Raw genomic sequence first — 21,222 nt, forward strand, 5'->3', positions numbered from 1 at the left:
AATTCAGTGGTTTTTAGTACATTTCTAGCCTTGTAAAATCAATACTTGATATTTTTAGAATTAAATAAAAACTATTGAGATACTTCAATGAAAAATACTCAAAGGCCAGTGAAATCATTATTATCTGCTGTGTTCTTTTTTCTCCTCTTCCAGAAATGTGTGCTTTACTGGCCAGAAAAGAGAGGAATATATGGGAAAGTTGAGGTTCTGGTCATCAATGTAAATGAATGTGACAACTACACTGTTCGAAACCTTGTCTTAAAGGTAAGATTATGTAGCTGTTGCTATCTACAAAGTGGATGATATGACAGGATTACATTTCTCCTCTGAAATTATTTATCCTAAGAAGTATTACAGATTCAATTAAAAAAAAATAATGTCAAGATCAAAGAGAAATGATAATCATCCCCTCATGTATTTCTTTGTCATAAGCTACTCTTAGTATGTGGAATAATTAATTTAATACAAGTAGGCATTAAGGAAATTCACTAAGTAGGATGTTGTGATCTTCTAATTTCTATAAGCAAAACATTCTTGATTTAACCTTTCAAATGTCTTTAACTAAAGATTTATACTAGAGATTTTACCACGATTCGGGGGGGTGTTGTTTTTTGGTTGTTGTTGTTGTTGTTTAACGTGCCTTTGGTTTAAGCAGCTTTTAATAAGGCCTAGAAACCGTGAAAGAGAAAATCTGTGTTTGTGGGTGGCTGTGGGAAGCAAGACAAGCCTGAAGTGTTGATGAGATCCTCCCAAACGTGGAGTTACAGTAATTTATGGGGACTTTCCCCAGACCACATTACATCATCCAAAAGTTATCTTATTGAAATCACGGGCAGCAGATTTGAGGAACATTGCCATGGTATTATTTTTGCTTCTAGAGAACAATCATCTCAAAGATCTCAACCCCATCTAGAACCTCACTGCTGAAACAGAAGCATCACAGAGAGGAGAGGCAGAGTTTCACTGAGGGTTTTAGAGGGCAATTCGAGATAGGAAGGCACCCATTTCAACACATACCCTCGAGAGCCTACTCTGTGTCAGGCCCCCCACACTGGGCATTGGGTTACTTGATGATGTACATGGACCCTGCCTCAAAGCTTGTCTCATTTAGTGACCCCTTCCTTATAGCTCCTGTACTCCTGGGTCACCTCACTGCTGCTATAAACTGCAATTTGGGATGAATGTAGAAAGTCAAGTGTAGGGGCCAAGAATAAAATCAAGTGTTCCTAGGTGGGTTCATATGTTTATCATCGCTTGTCAAGAATGTTCAAAGAGCAGGAAGCACACCGTATTCCAATTCCCTCTTGGCTTCCTTTGCGATGGCCGTTCTGTTTATTACAATAAATCACAAACGTGTAGATTGTGTAGGTTTCACATGCCTTTTCAGTTGTAAATATCCATTTCTCATTGAATAGAGGCAAGATCTCATCGTATGTAAAGTCATGTTTTCTCAACATAGAAAAGGGCACTTCAGCAATCTCCTAGATATCTTTTTTCCATCCAGACGTAAGTTGCCAGCAAGCTGGAAGTGATAGAAGGCATTCAGTATTGTGGTTTGGATGACTTTTAGTTCCACAAGTAAATGAGGCATTTGGTGACTCTTGCTATTTTCAGCAAGGAAGTCACACCCAGCATGTGAAGCATTACTGGTACACCTCATGGCCCGATCACAAGACTCCAGACAGTGCTCAACCTCTTCTACAGCTCATGCTGGATGTCGAAGAAGACAGACTTGCTTCCACGGGCCGGGGGCCTGTGGTCGTCCACTGCAGGTAAGGGATGAGCTGTCCTTCCTGCCGAAGCAACGGTCCATCCTCTGTAAAGCCATCGAACGGGTGGAGGCTGGGTGGTGCTTCCTGGTTGTGACTCTGTAGGTAAATTCAGTATTTACTGAAATTGGCTCACTTCCTCATATTTGATTTTTAATTGAGATGCTACATTGTAGAAATGAAGTCCAGTAGTATCAGGTCATTTCAGCAAACAATGATAACACAGTAGAGAAAACAGCACTTTTACATCAATGGCTCAGGGAACAGGAGACTTTATTCAGCCCTCGACCTTGAAACATACATCGATTTGTTTAGTCTCCTCAGACTCTTTGATGGGAGGAATGGCACGTTTTTAAAAAATTGTCATTGGCTTTTTTATTGAACCGTACTTGAATGGTATCTTGAGAACACGCATTATTATATCAAACGTGGTAAAAACTAGTCAGCTACTTGAAAAGTGATTTCATTAAAAAAAAAAAAAAAAGGTGGAAATAAATTTATGAAGGGGGAAGTGGGTAAGTGGTAGTTCACCAAAAGGAGAACAAAGTGTAGTTACCAGAACGTGGGTATTGGAGGTTAGGCAGATAAAAGCCACAGATGTCCGAGGTGAGCCCCTTCCTTAACTTCTAGCTTAAAACTCTCCTCTCATAACTGATACCTCCTTCCCCTTTTCCTTTTAGTGTGCTTAAACGAAAGCAAATTGCTTTAAAGTAATTTACATAACCAGTCATTTATTTATTCTTTGTACTTTGTCAAAGTAATTTTTGTTGCTTTGTTTAAACTCATAAGCCTTGTAAGATAGCTTTTGATGATATTTGTAACAAATAAAATATAATTAACATTGTAACTTTAGCCTCCTTCTTCCTTGAACCTTTGTGGTTTAATTAAGAGTAAAATTTACTGTATATCTATATATCCAAGGGAGTCATTACCCAGTTTCTAGCATTAGGCCTTATCCTAAACTTTGCCTGTGGGTGAGGAAAGACAGCCTAAGGGGTCATGTTTTAGGGCTGGAACTGTCCTCCACCCAAAATCATAAATCACTCAGGATATCTAAAATGAACGAGCTGTTTCCCCTATAAAACCAGTTCCCCTGCTGATGACTATTTCTAAGAATAAGAGCAGCTTTTTTCCAAGCACTCAACATCTAATGTTGACAGTTATCTTTGGCTCTTCTCTCAACTCCAGCCTCAGTATCTAATCAGTCACCAGATTGGCTTTCCCTTCAAAGCTTCTCCCATAATCATCACTTCCTGTCCAACCACCCAAGTTCAGGCCCTAATGACCTCATCCATGTATTTTAGAAGTAGTCGGCTAATTGCACAAACACACCCCACTGCCCCGTGCCCCACCCCCAGCGCAGGCTACCCCATCCACTTCTCTTGCCTGATGTTCCCCAAATCCTCCTCCATCATTTGGAATTCCTCCTCAGCACTTCTCGGGGCACCCCATTGCCTAGAGCAAAAGATCTTAACCCGGGGCCTATGGATAACTATAGAGATCATTGAAGTCCTAAGTTTTATCAAATTCTCAACAACAACAACAGCAAAAAGGAAAGCACAACTGTTTTAGAGGACGAAGTCCAAACCTCTTAGCTTTCCCTATAAGATCCTTTTAGGCCCCAGTGTGCTTGCCCAGTCTTGTTTCTCACCATTTCTCTAAGGTAACTTTCTCTTCAGACCAAGCTAGTCTAGTTACTACTGCACATCATATATCCTGCTCTACAGCAATTCTTTCTTTACACCATTCTCATACATGCAATATTCCCTCTCATTCACCATGACCAAAATGCCTGTCATTTAGGGCACAGTTCAAATCCTGTCTCTTTAATGAAACAAACTCTTTATAGACTCTTCAGTAAAAGGGACCCCTTCCATCTCTGAATTCCTCTGCACTCCCACTCAGTAAGAAACAAGTGCAAAGGGACGCCTGGGTGGCTCAGATAGTTAAGTATCTGCCTTCAGCTCAGGTCTTGAACTCTAGGTCCCTGGATTGAGCCCCCCATCGGCTCGTGCTCAGCGAGGTGGAGAGTCTGCTTTTCTCTCTACCTCTTTCCCTGTTTGTGCTCTCTCTGTCTCTCTCTGTGTCTCTCTCAAATGAATACATAAAATCTTAAAAAAAAAAAAAAAAAAAAAAGAAGAAAGAAAGAAAAGAAACAAATGCTATTTGAGTGCCGAGAAGGAAACTATTAATTCAAATCATGAGGACTGAAGAAAGCTTCTAAGAGTTGGAATGATGTCGAGCAGGATCTTAAAAAATGACCAATGTTTGTGGTTTTTAAAGGCTGGTAATGAGAGAGTTTCTGACGGAAGGAATATCATTAACACAGAAAGGAAAGTTGGAAAATAAAAGCCATTTTTTGCAGTGATTCATGTAGATGACAAAAATGGCACAAAGGATACAAGGAGGACAGTAGAAAGACCAAAAGCTTGATAGTTAGCCCCATTCGTATTACACAAGGTCATGGACACCACAGAGGAGAGCTCAGACACTACCCATAACTACTGGGAGGCATCTACAGTCTTTGAGTAGAGAGTAATATGATCAGATCCCTATTTTAGAAAGATGAACCTAGCAGCTGTGTATATCGTGAATTAGTCCAGGAAGAGACTCAAGACTTGGCAACCATAATGAGATCACTGCTAACCATGAAGTAAGGAGATGTCGAAAACGTGAGCACAGTTTATAGAAAAGAAAGCATGGATCCCAGAAGCTTCAGTAGAGGTGGAAAATATAAGAATTGGTAACAGATTGGATGTGGGCAGTGAAAGGGGGGGGAGATGTTAGAGATGGCTCCAAGATTTCTAGGCTGGAAAACTTGTGGCTAACTGGTAATGTCATTGAGGGAAAAGATAATTAATTCTGTTTTAGATACACTGAATTTAGATACATTGAACTGAAGCCAGTGCAAAATAGTAACATCAAGAGTTCCAGCTAAGAGATAGAATGCTAATCTAGAGTTTAGGAGAAACTTAGGGAATTTAGATGGAAATTTGAGAGAAATTTGCATATAGGCTATTAGTGGTTGAATCGCTGAGGGGTGGGAGGAGGGGAAGAGGGAGGAGGGATGGGAGGGAGTTAAAGGGCTTGTTAGGGGGATGACTTACCATCCAGGGCAGATGAATGAGCAAATCCCTCCAGGACTCCTGGATGATAGGATAGCGTTTCTATTCAACTGATCACCTGGATTTAAATGACTCAGAAGCTTGTGCCTCTGGCCACATCCTTCTCCCAAACCCAGCTGAATCTTCAGTCCCTCACTGGAATCTTCAACATCGTTATATCCAAAAACAACCTGCCCCGCACCCAAATCAGCCCTTCTTCTAGAATTCTCCCTTTTTTTTTTCTTTCTTTTTTATTTTATTTTATTTTTTTTTAATTTTTAATTTTTTATAAACATATATTTTTATCCCCAGGGGTACAGGTCTGTGAATCACCAGGTTTACACACTTCACAACACTCACCATAGCACATACCCTCCCCAATGTCCATAATCCCACCCCCTTCTCCCAAACCCCCTCCCCCCAGCAACCCTCATTTTGTTTTGTGAGATTAAGAGTTATTTATGGTTTGTCTCCCTCCCAATCCCATCTTGTTTCATTTAGAATTCTCCCTTTGTCTCATAGGCAGTACCTTTCTTCCCGTCCCCCAGATTCACATCTGTGATGTGTCTAAGTCTATCTCCTCCTTTCTAGTGCCTATACCTTCCCTAAATTCAGGTCTGCATTATTCTTTGTAGAATAATGACAGTGGCTTTTTCTCTTTTCTCCCTCCACCCAACTCTCCCTGCAGCAAGGAACTCAATGACGGATCGAAGTTTAAGCCTTGCTCTGGGCCAGGTGTGTCATCTGGGCCTGAGAGCTTTCGTCATTGTTGCTAAGCCTGGCTTGCTGTTTCCGAATTAGATGTACCCTTTTGAAAGACCGTCTTTTCTCTTGGGGAGTCATGGGGAGAGGTGGGTTAGATAAGGGATAGGGGTTAAGGAGTACTCTGGTCGCGAGGAGCACCTATGGAATTGTCCAATCTCTATCTTGTGTCCCAGAGGTGAATATCATACTGGAATTAAAATTTTCAAAAACCCAATGAATTTTGGAACACTGAAAAGAAATTTTAAAAATAAATAAAAATTTAAAAACTTTGTAAAAAACCTAAATAAATAAATAAAATAATATATTCTATGTTTCTTACTTTTCCTCCACCTTTTCATTCTTTGTCTTTTCTTTCCAGTGCAGGGATAGGTAGAACGGGGTGTTTTATTGCTACATCCATTGGCTGTCGACAGTTGAAAGAGGAAGGAGTTGTCGATGCGCTAAGCATTGTCTGCCAGCTTCGTGTGGACAGGTGAGTGTCTGCGGGACTGGGGACCAGAGATGTCACATCTGAGCGCCATGATCTGATCAGCCTGACTTCATAACCCTCGCAGGCTCCAAAGTCTTAAATCTCTAGAGAGATCTGTGTAAAATGCTGAGGTATATCTTACATTAAAAAGCCATTAAACAAAGTGTTATTTGCAACACGACCATCAAAAATGCAAAACCAGGAGCACCTGAGTGGCTCAGTCGGTTAAGCGTCCGCCTTCAGCTCAGGTCACGGTCTCAGGGTCCTGGGATGGAGCCCCGCGTCGGCTCCCTGCTCAGCAAGGAGGATGCTTCTCCCTCCCGCTCTGCCCTCCTCCGCAGTGTACACATGCTCGTGTACACATGCTCTCTCTCTCAAGTAAATAAATAATATCTTTAAAAAAAAAAAAAAGTGCAAAACCAAAAGCTTATGTTTAATCCCTCCTCATCTCTAATACAGGTTATTTATGGTGATACTGTTCCTTCTTCGTCTTACACACTCTTCCTTTTTATTTACTCTGCATTTTCATATGACTTCGCTGAATCATTCACTTTAGGATCTTGATTGTATAAAATGAGGCATATGTCACACTAACGAGAGTCATCTTTTTTTTTAATGTTTTTTATGGAATCTTCCGTATTTTGTATTTGATTGCTTCTTTTTTTTTAAAGATTTTATTTATTTATTTAACAGACAGAGATCACAAGTAGGGAGAGAGGCAGTCAGAGAGAGGAGGAAACAGGCTCCCCGCTGAGCAGAGAACCTAATGCGGGGCTCGATCCCAGGACCCTGGGATCATGCCCTGAGCCAAAGGCAGAGGCTTTAACCCACTGAGCCACCCAGGGGCCCCAAGTCATCTCTTTTTTTAATCTACTTCTTTTAATTGGGAAAGATGCGCATAAAAAAATTTACTATCTTAACCTTTGTTAACAGTACAGTTTAGTTTAGTGGTGTTAAGTATCTTCATGTGTTGTGTGGCCAGTCTCCAGAGCTCCTTTCATCTGGCAAAACTCTGTTCCCTTTACACAACTTCCTATTCCCTCCGGCCCCCGGGACCCTGGAATTTTCCTTCACATAATATCCTCAAGATTCGTCCATGTGGTAGCATGTGTCAGACTGTCCTTACTTTTCAAGGCTGAATAATATTCCCTTTGTGTATAGATCCTATTTTTTTAATCCCTTCATCCATCAATAGATAACTTGGTTGCTTCCACCTTTTGGCTATGGTGGATAATTCCCATCATGCATGTGGGCATACAAATAGCGGTCGAGATCCTTTTAGACACATACCCAGAAACGAGATTACTGGATCATAGAGGAATTTTCTCTGATTTTTTGAGGAACTGCCATGCTGCCTTCCACAGCAGGGCACAAGGGTTCCAAGTCCTCTACACCTCTGCCGACACTTGTTATTTCATGTTTGTTGTTGTTGTTTAATGGTAGCCATCCTAATGGGTGTGAGATGGAAGAGTTGTTTTCATACAGAGATGGTTCAGTCATCTTTGTGATGACCTGTGTTTATCTGTGTTGAAAACAAAGCAAACCAGAAACTTCTCATCTTCCCTCCTCCACAACTAAGCCTCTCAGTCGAGTCGGTGATGGAGAAAGTAAACAGATGCTCTTTGAAAACAGGCACAGGAAGAGATGCCCCATCCTCATTAGTGGGCAGCCAGCCTTTCTGCTCTGCAACTCAGGAGTTTTCTGGAAGGGCTAGAAGAGTGGGTTCTCTTCTTTCATTCATGCAGCAAATGGTTATTAATTGCCTCCTATGCCTAAGGCATTGTTCTGGATGCTACAAGTGTAGCACTGAACAAGATGAGTGAGTCTTGGCTCTCCCAGGGTTTACATGCTCATGTAGAGAGAGAGACAGACAATAAAAAAGGAAAGAAGAAAGCAGGATAATTTCAGACACAGATAAATGCTATGGAGTGAGAAAACAAGGAGGCCATGGGAGCTGAGTCTTTTGGACTTCAGCCCTGGAGCCCAAAGATTCCAAAAAGTGTAGATGGTTACCCTTAAAGATTCATCCAACAAATATTTATTGAGCACCTACTATGTGCTACATCCTGGGGTTTCAATAAAAGAGACACACGATTGATCTAAAAATTCAGTTCATCTCTATTCTCTCATATATGCTACTTAGAGTAGGATCTGCCACATAGTAAACCTTCAGTTAATGTGTACCGCGTTTTTATTGTCTTCATTGTTATTAAAATTACCAACACATTTTCTCCTATCTCTAAAAATTAAACTTCCAAATCCCTCTGTCCTTTCCCTGGCCCTGCTGTCCTTTCTCGTCTTCAGGAATGGCTTCTAAGTCTTTGTCAGTGTGTCTTCTGTTTCTTTTTCTCTCAGTTTTGACTGGCTTCGCAGCAGCTGTTCATTGCCATAGTTACCCCCAGTGGCCTCTGGGTGAGCCTCATGGCGGCTTCCCTTTCCTGGTTGTGTGGACCTCAGCAAGTTCTAAGACACCCCCCCATGTCCAGGCTTTCTTGGCTGGAAGATGGAAGTCATACTTGTATCTACTTGCTATTGTTGTAAGGAGGAAGAGATAATCTATAAATTCCTGGCACATAGTAAACATGCAGTCAAGTTTACCCACTGTTTTTTTAGATATATGTAGCAAGAAACCTAAACACGCATCCATAAACTGGAAGCAATATGTATTCTTACATGTGCCTCTCGGGGCTATGGCAGTAGAGAGATGAGATTACCTCCAGGACGTACTTAGTAGAATGCTCAGCCCGTGTTTCTTTTTTTGTTTTGTTTTGTTTTTAAGATTTTATTTATTTATTTGACAGAGATCACAAGTAGGCAGAGGGGCAGGCAGAAAGAGGAGGAAGCAGGCTCCCCGCTGAGCAGAGAACCTGACGCGGGGCTCGATCCCAGGACCCTGGGATCATGACCTGAGCCGAAGGCAGCGTCTAAACTCACTGAGCCACCCAGGCGCCCCTCAGCCCATGTTTCTAATACTCTCTCTACCCCTCCCACTTCTCCCCTTTCCATCCCCCACATGTAACTGCTTCCAAAAATATTTTCTTTCTGTACATAAGATCTCCTCCAGGGATCTCTTCTTCTCCTCCTGCAATTACTGTCCTAGTGTCCTTCCATCCAGAACTGTCCCTCTGTCTTGCTGGAATAGGGTCTGGATTTTCACTCCAGACCGGGGGCCTCCCTTCATCCGGCAGTGGGGCTTGCGTCGGAGGGTAAAGGACCGCACCGAGTCAGCCTGGACCTGCTCCCACAGTGACCTCTTCTTTGTGCTTCCATACACAAGCCTCCTGCACAGGACCCCAAACTCCTCGGGGACGTTGGTCCATACCCCTGCGCCCTGCTTTCTTATGGCGAGTACTGAAAGTCCATAAGCACCAGGCCCCTCCGTGGTCTAGGCTCACCCCGAACCCGGATGACCAACAACATCCCTGACCCTATTTGGAACAACACCTAGGGAAAAAATGGGTTTGGTTTGCTCTTTTTTTTTCTTTTTTCTTTTCTTTTTTTTTTTTTTTTTGGCTTTTTAATTCTTCCATCTTGCCTGTTCACCCTCCCCGCATCTCCCCCTCCCCCACCTGCTCTTACAGCCTGAAGCCCCCCTTGGCTTCCCCTTCCCAGCCACATTCCCCTGTCAGGTCTGCCAGATTGTCCTCTAGCTCTGAATGGAATCACAAATACATTTTTTAAACCATATCACAATGCCTCCTCTATCGGCTCCTTCCTTCCTAAAGCAAACGGTCAGATATTTTAGCCTTGGCCTTCCATCACCACCAAGGTCTCCCCACAAGGCTTGTCTTTTTATTCCCGATAGGATCTCCAAAACATATCAAAACTTCTCTGCTGATCTGACGGCTCCCTACCCCTCTGGATCTGAATTACTGCCAGGACGTGTCTGGAAATCATTTTCACTGAGTCATTAATCAACATCTCTTCTACATACATTCTTTCTGAGCAGCTGCTTCTGTTGTTTATGAAGTGGATCCTCTCTTTAAAACCTTCTTTGAAACGGCTTTCCTTTGCCTGCCTGCCTGCCTGCCTTCATGGGATCAACACAGACTTCTTTTTTTTTTTTTTGGTCTCTTCCTTCTGCTATGCACTCCCCCTAGTTATTATGAAAAGCAAGACAGAAAAACTTCCTCCTTTCCTTCACCTCATCCAACTGCTTTTCCCCCAGGCTTCTTGCCTCTTGCTGCAGTTTCTAATTTTTTTCCTGTCATATTTCACTGTGAAAATTCCAGTTTGTAGGTGATTGACCACATCCTCAACTCATGCCAGTAAAAGAAAACAGGCCCCAGAAAATCTGATCACCCACCTCTCTGCTCTTGTAACTTATTCATTCTTCATTAGTTCTTCAGACCTTGTCCCCAGCCCTAGTCCCTGTGGTCACCCTCGCCTTCAGTTCTGGATCTGTCTTCGGACATTCCAGAATGCAGTATTGATACTTGGAAGTTGATTTCATAACCATGCATGGCCTCCCTGCCATGGCCTTTATTTATTTTTTTTTAAAGATTTTTATTTATTTATTTGACAGAGAGAGATCACAAATAGGCAGAGAGGCAGGCAGAGAGAGAGGAGGAAGCAGGCTCCCTGCTGAGCAGAGAGTCCGATGTGGGGCTTGATTCCAAGACCCTGAGATCATGACCTGAGCTGAAGGCGGAGGCTTTAAACCACTGAGCCACCCAGGCACCCCCTGCCATGGCCTTTAAAGCAAATGTCTCACAAGTCTCATTTAACTCCCAGAATGAACCCAAAAGTAGGAACAGAGGTGTTCTTTGGCTCTGTTTGTTTTAAATAAGGAAACAAAGAATTTAGGATCGTCAAGGAACTTGTCCAAGATTATGTAGTTAAAAAGCTGGCAAAGGAGACCTCTTTGGAACCCAGGACTTCCCATTTCTAACCCAAAGAGTGTGGTCATCACAGATGAAAGTAAACAGTCTTTCCGAATATGTTTATCGCAAAACTGCTTGACAGACATATCTTTTTGTTAACGCTTTGCCAATTAAAAAAATGCAATGATACCGTAATTTTTAGAAAATAACGTCAAGTATGAATGAGAGCTGTTTCATGAAGAGTCAGAGTGGTGCTATCAGCAGTTGCCTTGAGAATATCATTTGAGGAACATAGCAAGATGCCTCATCCCAAAATATCTGTCTATGGAGGATGCCTAAAATATCTGTGTATGGTGAATGTCTGAAATACTGCTATTAGAGAGCCAATCCTTGACGAAAAGAATCATTCTTGTTTAAAGTTCATTGAACGTGGAGATAGAAGGTGAAGGTAACACCTTATACTTTCTCAGCTATTAACTCTTTAGTCTAAACAAGATGATCTGTCCCTTCCAGTTAGAGTGGGGAGGCTAGAGCGAATGAAACTCCATGCATTAGGAATACACTCGGAACTTGGGTTTTGACAAAAAGGATTTGGAGAGAGCGCCCCAAAGTTGTGCACACCTGAGACTCTGCAAGGACTGGTAGAGAGCTGAGGGCACTGGGAAGGTGAGGGGCGTGGAGAGGAAGCAGAAGAGCTCTAACAAGAATGCCTTAGGGTGAGATGAGCTACTAGGGCCCAGTGCAATATGAAAATGTGGGGCTCCTGTTAAAAAAAGTTATTAAGAATTTCAAGATAGGGACAGCAGAGCATTAACCCAAGGGCAAGGTCCTTCTTAGCATGGGGGAGGGGGCTAGTGTGACCCAGCCCATCACAAGCCCATGAAGCTGACCCTGAGGTGGGATGTTTTTAGGATGAGTGTTTGTATATGGGCCCGATTCCTGTGTCATGTGTCCTGTAGAGGGGGCACCCAATGTCTCTGCTTAGAGCAGTGCTCCTGAATCATGTGTGCACGCATTCATTCAACAAACATTTCCTAAATGCTTATTACTGTACATGCATCAGGCACCTCGGCATAGGATAGATTCCTTGGGGCACCTGGGTGGATCAGTCATTAAACATCTGCCTTCAGCTCAGGTCACGATCCAGGACTCTGGGATCAAGCCCCACATCAGGCTCCCTGCTCAGTGGGAAGCCTGCTTCTCCCTCTCCCACTCCCCCTGCTTGTGTGCCCTCTCGCTGTGTCTCTCTCTGTCAAATAAAAAATAAAATCTTTAAAATAAAAAACCTGATTCCAAATAATAATAATAATAAATTACAATGCCCGATTACTGTTATTCAACATGACAAAAGCAGACAATTTTTACTCAGATCACAAATCTGCATTTTAGCAATAAATTCAGATGGTCTGGTTTAGAGATGAGTATTATGCTGAATGGATGTTTCCACTGTAACAACAATGACAAGGCCATTTGGTGGATTCCTCATTCTCTGGCAACATGTTATTTTTATTGGCTTTAGGGCAACTTCTATTAATAGAGGCTACAGTTCTCACTGTAGATCCACAAGTCTGTGATTCTCTTTTTAATAATACTTTTGAGCATATTTTGAACTAAATTAGGATTTCTTTTTTTCCAAGTAGGAGTTCAAATTCAGTGCAAGGCACCCACAAGTGTTTTATTTAGAAGTGCATTAAAGGATCATTCCTTCATTCCCACAGCTTTCATTTTTAATTAAAAGATGAAGTAGGTAGCAGGCAGTTGGGACCAAGCAGCTGGCTGGTGGGACTAGGAAGCAGGCAGCCACTAGAGTACGAGGTACTGGAGGTCGCTGGACCAGAGGTCAAAAAGCTTGGTGCTAATCCTGGCTGTGCCTTAAGTCCATGAGTGACTCCATTCTAGGCCTTTTGTCTACATATGTAAAAGAGAAATGGGGCATATCCGTGGTCCCCCAATCTCTTCTGGTATGAGGACCCCCTTTTTTAAGAGTAAAATATTTTACGGACTTCAACTTGGTAACTATGTTTTGAAGTCATTAACGCTTGTAAATTAACTTTCATTCTGTGATTCAAAACAGTACCTACGTGCACTTGAAAATTAGTGATGCATATGTGTGTGTATTTATTTGGTCTACTGATAAGGCTAGGAGCACAGGTGGATTCGAGGACCCCTCCAATAAGATACGTTTTCCATCTTGGGTTTCAGTGATTGGGAAGTGATCATCTGACTCTCTAAACCCTCTCTCAGCTATTGTGTTCTTTGAGTCTTTGAACTTTATTTCTGCAGAGAACAATGATGGCAATAACAGACAATCAAAGCACTTGCCAGACACCTACTAGGAAAAGGATGATTTAAAAGAGATCTGGTCGAGGGGCACCTGGGTGGCTCACTTGTTAAGCGTCTGCCTCCAGCTCAGGTCATGATCCCAGAATCCTGGGATCGAGCTTCACATTGGGCTCCCTGCTCAGCGGGAAGCCTGCTTTCCCTCTCCTAGTCTCCCTGCTTGTGTTCCTACTCTCACTGTGTCTGTCTGTCAAATAAATAAATAAAATTTTTAAAAAGGGGGGCGGGTCTGGTGGAATATCATACAAGTCTCTCATTCTTCAGGGGGAATCCAATGTCTAAAAGGACTGAATGATGTGTCCAAAGTCACATAATGAATTTTGACTCTTTGGGGGTTCTTTAGACATTCTGAACTGAACTTCCAGTTTTGCTCTAATGAGATTGGCTGAATTCTGAATTTGTTTGGTTTCCAAAACACTGTTGTTTTCTGGAGTAGGAGACTGAATTCAGTTACATACAGTTTGAGAGGAGGTTCCCATTCTAGCCCTGCCTTTGACAATGACCCTGAACTAGTTGCTGTATAAACCAGGGAAAATGGCTTATCTCTGGTGGTTTCAGCTTAGACTATTATTAATAGCTGATATGATAAATACAATGAACTTTCTATTGGCCATCATGACAAAAAGGGATATTTTGTTCAATCATGTTTTCCTATTAATGGAAGGTTACCGTACATATATAGGTCAACAGTTTTCAAGAATTATGGTGAAAAGAAAAAAAAAGGACCTATAATATTGCCACTAAACTGAACCCAGTATAATCATGTTTTATTACTGAGACCTTTCATACCTGGCTTAAATCTTCTAATCTTTTCTTTTTTAAATTCATTTATTTTAGAGAGAGAAAGCACACAGCAGAATGAGAGGGAGAGAGTCTCAAGCAGACTCTGCACTGAACATGGAGCCCAACTGGGGGGCTCGATCTCATGACCCTAAGATCATGACCTGAGCCAAAACCAAGAATCTAGGATACTTAGCAACTGCACCACCCGGGAGCTCCTTAAATCTCTTAATCTTAAACATCACCACATTGTTATGACTTTCCCATCTAACTAATAATCCTTGTTGAAGGAAAACCAATGAGCTTTTACCATATTTAGCTCCTACTTCAGAAGATGATTTAGGTTTCTGTGTGCCAGGGTTTTGTGGTGTGAAATAGTGACAGAAAGTCATTTATATACTGAATATGAAAGACACAGCTGTCCCTTCAAAAAATAATAATAATCCATCATAATAAAGTGGCCCAGGAAACTCAAAAAATGCCTTCCAGGCATATAGAGAATGACTAAAGAACAATATGTGGCCATCAGAAGACATCTAGGCAGGGATGAAAGGAATGCATTCCCTGGGAGGTTGACCTCGGACAATTTCTTCCCATCAAATTTCTTTTAATCTTGCTTGGCACCTTTGGACCCTGGAAGAACTTGAAAACAGAATTTGGGAAGTGAAGCACATAAAATACTCTGCAATCCCAAGGCTTTTTTCTTTCCCTTTTTTTTTTTTTTTTTTTCCCTTTCCCCAGAAACAGGAAACAATCTGTCTAATCCTCCTTCTAGAGAGTCACTGGTGAAATCTGCTGTTGTCTTTGTACATCCTTACCTTGGAGGCCTAAATTGGAATTACATCCAAAGACCTTGCTTGTGGCTTCCCAGACAGGATAGAAAAATGCTTCCAATGTGCGTCATATCATTGTTTAAATGTTTTGATTAATCACTCCAGTGTGATGATTTTTCTCTCTCTTTTTTTTAACTATAACAATTCAAGAGGAGGCATATGTAAGCCATCAGTTTTCTAGGCTAATGTGTGTCCCCAAAGTATTCTTTGTTTCCAAAACTTGTTTAAAATAACTCCAAAGCTAAAATTTCCACCTGTTGGTATAATTTTTATCAGCTCTACCCTTAACATTTATCCATATCTTCCTGCATTCCCAACTCATTGCAAAGATCCCCTTAATTAGTGAATTCCAAAGATCTCATTTGAACATCAGAAATTAAACATTTTCATTTCATTCTTTTAAGGAAACTTAAGAATAAAGCCCCAGAAATTGGTATGGGCTTATTTGCTTGACATCACAGTTCCTGAGACCTTAACAAGAGGTCCTCTTATAAAACAGATTATTCCAAATGAATCTCCCAAGTGGTTGCCAGGACAACCTTTTCCTTCTTCTCAACTTGGAGTTAATTGGGTGTTAGCCTGGGTGTTTAGAAGAAAATTGGTTAATTTTCAGGGGAAAAAAATGGAGTTCAAAATATGCTTGAGCAGTGAATTATGATTGGATTATCATTGGATCTGTCTGGTTTTATGCCCTATAAATACTGTGGAACACAGCTATTCCAGAGAAAGTGTCTGTGTTCAGAGTACCTGGTCACAATGAATCAGAACACTTATGTTTAAATTCTCCCTCTTTCATATGACATCTATATAAAGAACTGGGGAAAACCTTTGCTCAAGACACCTGAGTTACAGCAGCAGACATTAGCCTGGCTTGACTCACACCCAAGCTGTCGAAGCTTTACCCATGAGGCACATTAGCATCCACACCTTTTGTTCTAAATTTACTGTACCAAACTTTACCAAAAGAATTCCAGATTCAAAAATAATAAAAAGCCAAGGAGCGTAAGTTCCATTGTTAGCCCAGAAGTGAGTCACCACTGTAGAATTTCTTCTGTCTACTGATTAGACCGGATACGGGCTGGGCGGGGCAGCAGGAAAGGCTGTTGCTGTCTGTATGTGTGAGTTAATAGTCACAAAAGGTCACAATTTTAACATGTTAAAAACCAAATCTCTCTCCTGGGCCTCTGGAGGGCTTTTTTCAACACACCCTCCCAAGGAGTGAAAGGAAAAAACTACATTTCTTTTCCTTCTAATGTGAGTCCACCCCCAGCTGACAAAGCTACGTGCTTCCCGGCATGGAGACAGAAGATACTGATTTTTTTGTGTGTTTGGTCAGGCTAATGTGATAGGAGATATCTGACACTTCTAGAAGAGCGGTATATCTGAATCCTCTCTGGCCTTGCCGAATATTGTGTTCATATTCTTTGGCCACCGAGAAATCAGAGCCTTGCAGCCAACACCACTTGTATGGTGAGGGGGAATGACTTTCTTCCATGACATGGGACAGGCCAGAATTAGGGTGAACAAAAAACTTACCATCCACAGCAAGGCATCCTCTGGAAATGAAAGGTGGCTCTATTAATAGTTACACAGGACGACAAGAGTGAACCAGGACTTTCCCAAACAAATCAGGTGTGTGATCATTCTAGGCATCAGGTTAGCCAAACACTTACCAAAAGAATAAGAAAAAAAATGTGTAGTATTTATGTAAGTACTCACTACATAACAATCACGGTGCTGAGCATTTTATGGATTCGCATTTCAGTCTTGTGAAACTTGGAGACTCAGTCAGTTAAGTGTCTGATTCAATTTTGGCTCAGGTCATGACCTCAGGATCATGAGATCAGTTGAGCCCCACGTCCTGCTCCACGCTGAGCAAGGAGCCTGCTTAAGATTTTCTCTCCTTCCGCACTCACGTGAGCACTCTCTCTCTTTAAATAAAAAAATTAAAAATACATATTAATTAAAAAAAATTTTTAAACTTGCAAAACTTGAAATGTTACTAGGTAAATACTGTTTGGCAGGCCAGTAGCTTTCAAATTTCTCATGAACAACAGGCAACAAAATATTGGGAAGACAAAATCTTCCACAGAACACCAACATTTAAAAAAAAAAAAATTAAAAAATAAATAAAATAGGGGCTCCTGGGTGGCTCAGTCTGTTCGGCACCTGACTCTTGATTTCAGCTCAGGTTATGATCTCAGGGTCTGAGATAAAGCCTTGAGTCAGGGTCTGTGCTCTCTCCCCCGCTGCCCCTCCCCCATCCCATGTTCATGAGTGTTTTTTTTTTTCTCTCTCTCCCCCCCAAAATAAGTAAATAAATAAATCTTTAAAAATAAATGAAATAAAATAAGAGGCACTACTGCTTTGGTCAAGACTGGGATTAGAACCTATTCCTAAAATCCAACCTCCTCTACCCTGCCATGGCCTCAGGGACCATGCAGAATCTTAGGCTAAGAATTCTGTGAAGCAGGATGCCTGGGTGACTGAGTTGGTTGTGTGTCTATTGGTTGAGTGTCTGCCTTTGGTTTAGGTCATGATTCCAGGATCGTCAGATCGAGCCCCACATCTGGCTCCTTTCTCAGTGGGGAGCCTGCTTCTCCCTCTCCTTCTGCTTCCCCTGCTTGTGCTCTCTATTTTTGGTAAATAAAATCTTAAAAAAAAAAAAAAAAAAAAAAAAACTTATAAAAAACAAAAGAATTCTGTAGGAGCCTTTGGCTAGACATTGATATGGCCTGACTCATTTAATCCTCACAATGACAGGGTTTGGCATTAATGTCATTTTATAAGTGAGGAAACCCCAACTGGGAAGGATTAAATTTGTCCAATATCTTATAGCAAGTTGGTTCAAAAGCAAGGATTCAGGCTTGAATCTGTCAGACTCCAAGCCCACTTCTGTCCATGACATCACTTGCCTCCGCGGTTGCAGATTTCTAAGCTGGGTAATATTTAGAGACGTATTTGGATCTTTCCACCTAGGCTTGCCCCAGCAAGGCAATATTCTGTCCTCTGCCAAGTGTGTTCTCAGTTCTCCAAGGCCTTCAGAGGCCCCATCCCTTAGCCTTCCAGGCAGTCCTGTCCAACCAGATAACACCAAAGTGTAACCAGAACCGTAGCAACAGTCAGCAGTGTGGTGTCTGAATGTGCTGGGCTGTGTAACAAGCATTTTAAATGGAGTTCACAGCAATGTTCTAAGGTAGGAACCATTATGTTACTACCTCATCATTTCGCAGACAAGAGAATAGAATGCTGCAAACGTTTTATAGTAAGGTAAAGCAGCTAGTAAGTGTTGGAGAAGGGATTTGTTTGGACAGCAGTATACAGTGTCTTTTTCTCTCTTAACCTTCTTTGGACCCTACTGGGGATGAACCTGACACCTTGGCATTCCAAATCTTTCACAGGCACAATCACTCTTACAACTCACTGGGTCCTCTTGACCTATAGTTTTTTCAAAACATTTTTTTTATAAACTCGTTCCTGCTCGGCAGAAGGTATTGGACAAGCATATCTTGTTTCTTTTTGATCTGGGAAATCTGGAACTCTGGGAAACAGCTTCGTAACTAAAGGATTCTCCAGGAGATGATACTTTCCTATAATGTATTGAGTAATGTTGGTGCGTGCTTTCTGACTCATGATGGTCCATCTATTTTGGGCCCCAGAGACCTTCTCCACTGAAGTGTCATCTTGATCGGCATGGAAATCTTTTAAAATCAACCTAGGTTCAATTTAAGCTATGATCTGTTGGAGGTCAAAGTTTATTTTAGTGCCTGCTCTTCAAAAGGGAGTTGGAGGATGGTTTTTAAAAGCAATAAAAAGAGCATCCCTGCTTCTTCTGTTCAAAGACCAACTTGCATTACCAACTTTACATCAGTGATGTGGATCTGGACTTTGGCAAGTCCACGGAGCCCAGTCTGACCTGAAAGGTACCAAGGGACCAAGTCAGAGGGGTCCCGGGGTTGAATTGTGAGAGGGTTCGTTCTCCTGAGGGTTCCATATAATCTAACATTATTCATTTATCATATAACTGAATTTTGTATACAGGAACTGTATGAGCTTTGGGGGATCTTTTTTTACCATGGCCAGCCAATAAAAAGAATGTTTAAAATCTGTTCTTACAAAGATCCACCTAGTAAACTAGATACCAATATATGAAATTAGACATGTACTAAATAGTTCCAGGGAGGATTGTAACAAGTCCCTGAATTTGAACCAGACTCCAGTGAATGCATCCTATAATGCCTCTTGCCTTTTTTTAGCCCAAAGTTTAGTTGCTTTCATATGAGACGAAACTAGCATGGCCTGGGTAATCTAGGTAATGGCGGGTATTTACTTAGGACTAGTAAGCGCTTGTCACTGTTGCGCATCTGAGAAGACTATGACATCATGCCTGCCCTTAAAGGACCTCTACCATCTAGTTGGAAAGAATTTTGGAAAGGGATAGACAGTGTATAACATGATATCCAATTACTTACAATAAAGACTTCACCTTGGCCATCTCTTTTTCTATTCCATTATAAATGACAGTTAAAAAGAAGTAAGACATGCTTATTACATATCTTGAAGACACAAAGCTGGGAGTGAGAAATGAAAAGCTAACATATGGAATGATAGAAATAGTGGTGATAATAATTAGGAACTTCGTGCTGAAACCAAGGTGAAATTAATAGGAATGATCAAAAATCCTGCATTTAATTTCAAAAATTCAATAGCTTAAGTGCAGATAAGAGCAAACTGTCATTTTCACACTAAAAAAAAAAAAAAAGAAGAAGAAGAAGAAGAAAAGAAAAATCCTGCAGGCATTTTCATTAGCCCAAACCTTCACTTAATATCCTAAAAATGCTTACTGGGCCCCGGGCTCTAGGCAGGTACAGTGACATCTTGTCATCTGATGTACCTGCAAATGCAGACTCACTGGCCTATAACAGGCAGCCGAAAGGAGACAGTGTTCCCACTGACTAGACCTTGTCGGGAGTAGACACAATACTCTGAGAAGGTCATCTTTGATAAAACAGCCTACAGAAGAGGGAGACGAGATTGGTGACTGACCGGGAAACCAAGCTTTATAGAAATTTTGAAGGACCACAGGATGTTTAGTCTAGAGAAGAAAAGATTATAGGACTTTGATGGTTGTTTTCCAGCATTTAGAAAGCTATTGTGTGACTATGAGAGGAGCCTTTAGACTTTTGCGGGGGGGGGGGGGGTGGTTATTTCAGTTCAACCAATGAAGTGACAGTTAGAAAGGAGCGGATTCATTTTGATCTCCTCAGAAGCTTTCCTGCAACTTGGGGAAAAGCTGCTTTTCTTATGGGACCTCGCCTCCCCACTGAGCATCCCAGCAGAAAGCAGCTGACCACTGGCCGCGTAGACTGTTCCCTCCTGGAAAGGCTGCGCTGTGCTGGTGATTGGGATAAATGATCCCTGGGGATCCTTCTCTCTGAGGATCCTTCTGGTGCCAATTCTTTCCAAATGATGTGTGAAGTAACAATTTCTCACACACCTTCCATAAGCCTTCAGACTCCCAAGAATTTTGCTAGCCTATAACTGATAGGTTTGTTTCCCTCTTTTCCCCATCTTTTTGGGTGAAACATCCTTGAGGTAGGTAACAGAACATCAGAGAAAATATACTCCAAGGAAGAAAATACACCGGTGACCCATTTGGGGGTTACATGGGTATGAAAGCTTGGGCTATGTCTTTGTTCATGCACCAGTTGGACACATAAATACCAGTGCCCACCAGAAGAGACAAGAAAGGCAAGAGTTTACTTCAAAGTGAAGTAATTGGTGAGGGAATTCAGAGCCTAGAGTCCAGGAGATGGAGCACGTATAAGGTTTCTCGTACCATTAGCAATTCAAAGGGGAAGACCTAAAGAACCAAAGATGGTTCTCTGAGCTTTGTGAGGCCAGCTCCCTCGAGCTGCCCTAATATTTTCTGTGGCTGGATCTCTTAAGGTTCACAGTCAAAGCGTGCATCTTTCGGACACCTGCTGTGGTTTTAGGAGTGCTCAGAAGTTCCCATCCAGCTAAGAAGAACTGCCACGTCCTCCATAAGTTGCCAACTCATGACCAAGGAACAAATGAGCCAGAAAGTTGCCTTGCGTACAACAAAATGTCTAGTTGGGAGGGAAAAGACTGATGAATACTTCGGCCATTAAGTTGCTGTCCCTAAAATTTACTTTTTTTCCTTGCCAAACACATCACTGTGGCATCATCTCAAGCTGCTGAGTTCAATTTGGAAGGATGAAATCTTACTAACTTAGCATCTCTGCTTAGTTTAGAAGGGTAAAGGCTTAATATCCTAATATCTTGTAAGCTTATATTTATAGAGGTTGACAGACATAA

General features: G+C 41.7%; 1 protein-coding gene across 2 annotated transcripts in view; it reads left to right on the forward strand.

Moving 5' to 3' along the window:
- PTPRR (protein tyrosine phosphatase receptor type R) overlaps positions 1-21,222 on the forward strand; it is a 239,296-nt gene that overhangs the window by 215,294 nt on the left and 2,780 nt on the right. For both annotated transcript variants that reach the window (XM_059402463.1, XM_059402464.1), the window contains 3 exons: positions 154-264; positions 1,615-1,772; positions 5,997-6,110. In XM_059402463.1, the coding sequence (XP_059258446.1) occupies positions 154-264; positions 1,615-1,772; positions 5,997-6,110 (383 nt within the window). The remainder of the gene's footprint in view (positions 1-153; positions 265-1,614; positions 1,773-5,996; positions 6,111-21,222) is intronic.

Source organism: Mustela nigripes, chromosome 6 (assembly GCF_022355385.1).
Source record: "Mustela nigripes isolate SB6536 chromosome 6, MUSNIG.SB6536, whole genome shotgun sequence".
Classification (NCBI taxonomy): Eukaryota; Metazoa; Chordata; class Mammalia; order Carnivora; family Mustelidae; genus Mustela; species Mustela nigripes.